The sequence below is a fragment of the Nerophis lumbriciformis genome, linkage group LG06 (genome assembly GCF_033978685.3).
Source record: "Nerophis lumbriciformis linkage group LG06, RoL_Nlum_v2.1, whole genome shotgun sequence".
In the NCBI taxonomy this organism is placed as follows: Eukaryota; Metazoa; Chordata; class Actinopteri; order Syngnathiformes; family Syngnathidae; genus Nerophis; species Nerophis lumbriciformis.
Genome location: NC_084553.2, coordinates 41,889,985 through 41,898,450, shown reverse-complemented (window position 1 = coordinate 41,898,450; position 8,466 = coordinate 41,889,985). Strand labels below are relative to the sequence as shown.

The 8,466-nt window shown below is 38.8% G+C and overlaps 1 protein-coding gene across 1 annotated transcript in view; it reads right to left on the bottom strand.

The window, feature by feature from the left end:
* LOC133608818 (AN1-type zinc finger protein 3-like) overlaps positions 1 to 8,063 on the bottom strand; it is a 35,531-nt gene extending 27,468 nt beyond the window's left edge. Inside the window, exon 1 of the mRNA XM_061964376.2 lies at positions 7,704 to 8,063. Within this exon, the coding sequence (XP_061820360.2) occupies positions 7,704 to 7,786 (83 nt within the window). The 5' untranslated portion in view covers positions 7,787 to 8,063. The remainder of the gene's footprint in view (positions 1 to 7,703) is intronic.
* Between the last annotated feature and the right edge of the window lie 403 nt (positions 8,064 to 8,466).

Here is an 8,466-nt window from a genome sequence, read left to right as displayed (position 1 = left end):
GTAAAAAGTCCGAAGCTCGCTATTTTTAACTTCTATTGCCAATCTACTGCTAACAATCTGACCAACTCCAACAGGTGTTATCTCTGATGCAAACACTTTTGTCTCCGTGCTTTACGCAACACTTCTTCATTCTTCTCCAAATCCGCTTTCAGGCACGGACGGTGTGTTTGAGATCATGGAGTGGCGTGGCTTGGGTGGTAGAGCGACCGTGCCAGCAACTTGAGGGTTCCAGGTTCGATTCCTGATTCCGCCATCCTCGTCACTGCCGTCGCGTGCTTGGGGAAGACACTTGACCCACCTGTCCTTGTGCCACTCACACTGGTTTAAATGTAGCTTAAAAGATGTAGATAATGGGTTTCACTTAGTAAAGCGCTTTGAGTCTCTAGGGAAAAAGTGCTATAAATATATATATGTATATATATGTAACATATTGCTCACTTCATGGGAAAAAATAAACATCAAACCCATCAAAACCCACACAAACATAAAACATTACCACCAACAGGTCGTTACAGTATGAATGGATATACAGTATATAGCCTATTATTTGCGCACTATTGGCTCGTGATGCACCGAAATTCAGCCACAAAAGACTTTGATATCTAAAAACAGCGCTGCTGAAACCGTATGTTGTGATGTAAACAAGACGCACACGATTTTCTGGAGCGTAGTTGGCATGTCTGCGATGTGGACGTAACTTTACGGATACCCGTGGACAGTGATCTATAAAATGTGCAAATTTTAGGAGGACAGTGGTGGCTTTTAAGGAGAGATTTCGTCAGGGACATCGATGGACAGGAGTCTCTAAACAAGATTACATTCAATATTAGCACCAGAAAAAGATGCTAGATTTGTTGCTCAACATTTTTAATAATAATAAAAAAGTCTCAAAGTCTCTTCGACACTTGAAAAATTCTCAACAAAGTACCTTGTACAATAAGGAGAAACAATTGAAAATACATCAAAATGGCATAATATAAAAATATGTGCTAATACTAATTAATACCACATATTTGTTTTAAATCTAGGTAGAGTATACTTTTTTTTTAAGCTTTTTAAAAAAAAATCTTATCACAGCAAATTATATGATTACGTCATTGTAACCACGCCCCCACCGCCACAGGTATCTAGGTGAAACCCTGCTCGATTTCAATAACATATGATCACAAGTTTTTACTAGTTACAGACCACACATCACAAGCAAGGAGAAAACAAAACTTTCATTGGGGGAGGTAATCAAATCAGGTTAATCAAAGAGAATGGGAAACATAAGCAGGAAAGAAATGACTATATGCTTATCAAGACAAAGGAAGTTGGAGAACAGGACACTCAATCAGTCCCGTAAGTGGTCCGCTGCTGCTACTAATGAGAATGATTGGAACAGACAGGAAAGGGAGCTTCGTCACCTCAGTGATTCTGTTTGACGTTACTGACATGACATCTAAAAGGAGCTAAGCTTAGGGTGGTTGGAATCAGTCGATATTGATATGTATCATGATATAAATCAAAACACTGTTGTTGTCACGCATTAATGTCACATTGCATATTTTTGTTTAAATATTATTATTCTATATTTATTTTTCTTTCATTTTCTGTACTGAAGAACATGTTACGATCTGCAAACGTTTCAGATTAAGGAAGTGGGTGCATATACAGCAGGGTTTCTTCCCCTTATAATGTAATTGAATGTGGTGTGCCGCCACAGCATTGTGATTACTGACACACCTTGAAAATAAGGTGTGTTTGTTTTTTACTTGAAAACAAATTAAAGTATTATAATATATTGTAGCCCTCAGAAGAAATCACAAAGTCTGATGCTATTTGTAACTTTTATTGCCAATCTTACGAAAACAAACGGCACAATGCAACAAGTTTTACCTACCGTGCAAACACTTTCGTCTTGTGAGTCTGCACTTTCCCGGACACACAACAACAATTCCTCATCCTCCTCCAATCACCTTTCAGGCACCGACGGTGTGTATGGGACCATGGGAAAAAACTGACATCAAATCCAAACCACACTAACATAAAACATTAACATTAGCTGGTTGTTACAGTATGAATTTATATATATATATATATATATATATATATATATATATATATATATATATATATATATATTTTATTATTTGCACACTATTCACAAGTGATGTAGCGAAAACGTGACCACCGGAAAAATATTTGGATAATCGAAAACTGCGCGACCGAAGCCAGATGTAAACAAAACACACTCCATTGTGACTGTCTGGAGTGTTGTCAGCATGTGAATGTGGACGTGATTTTTATATACATTGTAGATATACCCGCGGACAGCCATCTACAAAATGTGCAAATATTAAGAGGACAGTGAGTCCAACCAGAGCAACAGCGCCAAGCAAGTGGGACGTCATGCTCGCTGCAGCTCGCCTCTTTTGTCTCTTTCGACATCGAGGGACAGCAGTCGTTGTGTCTTAACACGAGTACATTTTGTAATAACACCAGAAGAAGATGCTAAAATTGTTGCTAGTTGTTTTTAATTTTTAAAAAGTCATTAAAAGTCTGGAAACACTTGAATAAATCTCAACAAAGTACATTGTACAAAAAGCAGCAACAATTGAAAATATGGCAAAACGATAAATGTATGTATATGTATATGTTAATACTAATTTATAACAGATGTTTTTAATGTATGTATACATTTTTTGAGACCTTTTAACAAAAATCATATCATCATAGCAAATTATGCAAATTACTTGATGACGTCATGGGGAGCACGTCGCCATCACCACAGGTATTCTTGGCAGTTTTGGGGAAAACCTGTACAGTATTTTCAATTAAACCAAAAGCCTGACCAAGCAAACACTTTCAAGTTTTCAAACAGAACACAAACACCAGTGTTACAGGCATAGCTTCGGACAGCTATTTTGGGGGCCTGTGTGAACTTTGACATGTGTTTGGGAGCGGGATCCAAAGAGGTTATGGCTAGTTAGAAAACACTAAAAACTGAAATAATCTATTCCAGGATGAAACTGTTTCCCAAATGATATACTGTATTATGCTAAACACCTTCATATATTATGCAAAACCCACTTTTCTTGCATGTTGGCACCTGTTTTTGTGTATTTGGATCTCCATAACCCCCCAAAATTAGAATTTAAACCATGGAGAAAGGGCTGTGCGATATGCCAGTATTATAATAAATACCGGTATATTTTAGAAAGCGGTATATATTTGAGACAATACCGCCATACTGGTATCTTTTGATGTGCCTTTGTTACGGCTGTTTGCTCTTCTCTGCGCCTGCCGGGCGAAGCACAGGGCATCCTCTTTGGCTCACCCCCCAGGCCTAGAGTGTTTATGGATGCTTCTTTCTGAAGCACCATGACGCGCTGCACATCAAACTTTTTTTTAAATGAGGCGCTGCTGACTTTTTGACTCTGGAGTGAGCAATGCCTTGGACAGCAACTGCATTTGGAAATTGGTGAGTGACTACAGCTTTATTTAAACATACACCAATTTGCTCTCCTTGTAGTGACTTCATCACTAATTGCATCCGTTGTTCACTTCTGTTAGCGACTTAGCACAGAAGCTAATAATAGCTCCTCTCTGCATCAAATGTTTAACTAAAATCCGGTTTAAAAGTGGCTGAGAAGTAGTTTTAAACCGAGTAGCCAGTGGTTTTCTTCGCAGTGAGCAAGTAGAAGCTCTATCTATCCCGCGAACAAGCGTGAGGATGTACACCTAACATTCATAAACAAAATTAACGGAATTTGCTGTGACATAGTAACGGCCAACTTATTAATTTTTAAAGAATAAACTACACATTACGTTACTACTTACAACAAAATTAATCTGAGTGCTCGCAAAAATGGTTATCTAGCCGTAAAACACTGAGGCAATCTTAAGCACTGCACTAGCAACATCCATCCATCCATTTTCTACCGCTTATTCCCTTTGGGGTCGCGGGGGGGCGCTGGAGCCTATCTTAGCAACATTATTATTATTATTATTATTTTTTAATATACATAAATATATATATATAATATATATACATATACATATGTATATTGGATACCGTTATTCAAACGAAAAATACCACGGTATCAGTTCTGGTCCTCATTGCCCAGCCCTACATGGAAGTATAGAGGAAAAATGTATCAAACAATTGTGCCTTGTTCCAAATGAGTTGTTTGAGATTTGCCATGATTTGTGACATTCACTATGTTTGCATGCATTAAATTAATCTGATTTCTCAAATAGTTAGTTTTTTTGTATTTTCACATCTACGTGTGAAGTCCAAGTGTCCATGCACACTCTCTAATGGTATTATTGGTCAGACGCCGTGTGCCTCGCGTACACTGGTGGGCGGTCGGTTTGGAGTGCACAAATGCAGCGTGAAGGTTTATGTATGCTTTATTATTCACCTTAAATATACCTGCTTCATTATCTTTCGTCTCATTCGTATTTCTTTTGGGAGTCCGAATTAAGCCGGCATTTTACATTTCCTTAGCTACCTTCTTAAACAGATCTGTTTCTTCTTTTTTTTACTTCAAAATGTTCTGTTCTTTTAATGTGTGAAGCAAATAAGTCTCCTCTTCATTACAATTGTTGCTGTGTTTTTATTAAATGGTATCTGCTTCCGTGTTATGGTGAATGGTCCTCTACGACCGAACATACCCCCTTGCGAGATCTGGTTTCCAAATGCATGTGTTTCCATGGGTTGTAGGAGGCTTATTTAGAACCAAATTATTTGAGAAATTGGACTAATTTAGTGCATGGACACAAATGTACTGTAACTTTGTTAGGTCAGCAGATTGCTCCATACATTGTAAATGTTTTCCGGCTGATGCTTGTGTGAGTCCGCTAATTTTATTTTTTGAAGCTTATTTGTTGTCCAAACTATAATATGTCCATGGTGAGACCGATAAGCTACCGTACTCCAACCTCAAGCCTTATTCTGAAGAAGTAAGATTTATTGTATTTCTGACAAAGGGACAGCCAAAAATTTAAGATAATGCTTTGCAAAAAGTTTGTGACCCTAAATTTAAGTTTTCGCTGGGTCATCAGGAATTGGGGGTCAGGTTAGGTTCACTTGCAGAGGTAATAGTGCATTCTGGCTTTGTTTTAGATTTTGCCTAGGGCCAAATGTCTGTAGCATTTTGTGGCAAATGTATTGGTAACTGATGTGATATGTAAAAGGGTAGGAGTAAACAAAATCATCTTCTTTTCAAACTGTAAGCAAGAGATGCATGCTGATGTTACTTTGATGCATGTTTGAAATAAATTAAATCAACTAAGCAACAAAAACATGTTTTGCAGGGAAGGCGCTACACCGGGCTAGTGGGGCTATGGCCCCGTCAGAAATCTGGTTAGGCCCAGTTGAACTCCCCCAGCATTTTAGGGCCCTAATATGCAAAACCAACATGTCTTACCTATTGGCACCAATATATTTGGGATTTGCATAAGTCCCGAACATTTTAAATTAAACTTTGGAGGCATTGCGGAGATATTTATGAAGCAATCTTGCCTTCCTTCACACTTCCTCCAAAGGAGCCGTTTGTAATTCACCCCATTTGTGACATCTCACTGGTTCGGTCAGTGGATTATCCAAATATGGTAAAAATAGTGCACGTAAATAAGACCGCCCAAAAAACGGGACAGCTTTGTGGCAGCCAATCGTCTCTGCAAGTCCATCTTCGCTAAGCCTATCACCGGGCTGAGTCCATCTTTCTGTGGACAATCAGCAACTGGGTCTATCTTTCTGAACGCCTATCAAATTTATTTTGGCTGCCCAATCACAGCATGAATGCAAACTTTTTTGGCCCACCCCCAGAGCGAGTATTTGTAAATTGAGCTGTTTGCATTTCGTACCTTGTAGGCCTAATATTAATGTTACTATTAATAATTTATTTAAGTTATGTTGTGATCCAAAACAATATTGCCAATGCAAAATTGTCTGTTTTCATTAATTACGCATATGGATAAAGACACTCATTTTTGCATTTTGGATGGATTGCCTGGTTATGCCTGCTCAGTAGCCTTGTGGTTAGAGTGTCCGCCCTGAAATCGGTAGATTGTGAGTTCAAACCCCGGCCGAGTCATACCAAAGACTATAAAAATGACCTCCCTACTCAGCATCAAGAGTTGGAATTGGGGCTTAAATCACCAAAAGCCCCAAAAGGTGGAACAAGAGGATAAGTCAAATGCAGAGGGTAATTTCACCACACCTCGTGTGTGTGTGTGACTATCAGTGCTACTTTAATCTTTTTAATCTTTATTAGCAGGCGCATGGGCGCTATCCACTGCTGTAACTGTCACCTTCACACGTGAAACATTTTTGCCATCGTTACTTGTGTAAGGCTTAAATATTTTGTTGAATATTCTTTGGTCAAATTCAGTTAAAACTACTTTTATATCGCAAATGCTTGTGCTGTGTGTCATTACTAATATTATTGGAAAAAATAGGAACTGAAGTCATGAAAATTATTATTTTCTTAGCCCCGACCCACGAATTGGGTCAAGCCCCACCCCCCACCCCCTTGATTGTAAATAATGTAATTAATTCAATGTATATACTCTGATTAGTAACTTGTGTGATGACTGTATTATGCTGATAGTATATATTTGTACTAGGGCTGCAACTAACGATTAATTTTTTAATATGTCGATTATTACTTCGATTAATCCATTAATAATCGGATAAAAGGGACAAACTACATTTCTATCCTTTCCAATATTTTATTGGAAAAAACAGCATACTGGCACCATACTTATTTTGATTATTGTTTCTCAGCTGTTTGTACAAGTTGCAGTTTATAAGTAAAGGTTTATTAAAAAAAATACAAATAAAAAAAAATTATAATAAAACAAATTGCCTCTGCGCATAGCATAGATCCAACGAATCGATGACAAAATTAATCGCCAACTATTTTTATAATCGATTTTAATCGAGTAGTTGTTGCAGCCCGAAGATTTACGTGGACTTAAACAAGTTGAAAAACTTATTCGGGTGTTACCATTTAGTGGTCAATTGTACGGAATATGTACTGTACAATCTACTAATAAAAGTTTCAATCAATCAATCAATTAACCCCAGGAAAAATCCTAGAGTTCTCCCTGCTATTTTGTAGTCAACCAAGGCTTTGTTTTTAAGTCATGCCAGCCAGATAATATCAAAGTCAACGAGACTTTATTTTAGCCAATGTTAGTATTGGGGTGTTGCAATACAAAATAATTAATAATGTGAATTTTCTGAATGTGTGTTATTAAAATTGCTATACTAACTACAAAACAACACTTATGTGGTGCATTCACTAACAAAAACAGTGTCAGAATCCTGCCGCTTCACAGCACAGAAACACAAAATAGACAATAAATCAGGTTGAAGTGAGGGGTTTGATACATGGACGACTTTATAGTCATAGTCAAACAAACCCTCTACCAAGTTTTTGCGAACACTTTTACCATCCCATGTTATTAGCGCTCTTGCTTCTGCCACATTAGCTAGATTATCCGCTCCCGTCAGGGGGGACGTGAAGGAGGCCAGTAGGGGTTAGCTAGCAGCTAATGCTACAAAACAATAAGGAGGGGAGGCGGAAGGGGGCTCATAACGAGCTCATCCCAGCTTGAGCTGCTACCGCTAATGGCTAAAACGGCTAAGCTAACCGTCGACAGTGAGGCTAAAAAAAAAAAGACATGTGCTGAGAGGTTTTCGCTCTTACCCCCAGAAGCCGCACGGACAACGCGGGGGTACGACGTTGACGTTACTCGGGGGCTTGCTGCCCTCGCTCCCCGTGTCCCCCATGACGGTCTTCCGTGTTGAGGCTCTCCGTGTAGCAGCAGGTGAATCCGGGGATGGAAAATAGGGCCTTTAAGTCGCCGCGTTCGGACAAGATGCGAAGAGTTTCCTTAGTTTCTCCAAAACGCACCAGCCGAGGAGCAGTTTGCCGACACGGGCGGCCACAAAGTCCAGAGGATTAAAACAGCCTAAAGAGAGAGTGAAACATCGGAGCCGTCAAAGCCGATGACGGAAACCACCGGGGATTCCTGGGCCGATCAGCTGGAGAGAGGACTGAACCACTGCGAGAGATGCGGGGAAGTATTGTGGGCAAACCAGGCAGCCAAATGCTCTACCGGCGACATTAAACCACGAAAGTGGATTTAAAATACACGTTAGTTATAACGCTTTGAATAAATAAGTATACACTTAAACACCTCAGAATGAGCATCGGGCTTTTTAGTCAACTTGGTATGATCCATGCAAAACCTATAAAGAGGAAGCCCACAACTTTGAAGGGTATTTAAAAAGCTAACTTTACTCTAGTGCCCAAACTGGGCAAAAGTTTTAGCAGTGAGTTGATTTGGTGTTTCACTACATTTACATGTATACATGTTTTTATTTGAAAATAAAAACAATACTAATTTTTTGACAACCAAACAATTACACAAGGCGACTCAGTAAAGAATCTGGATATTATCTTCGAC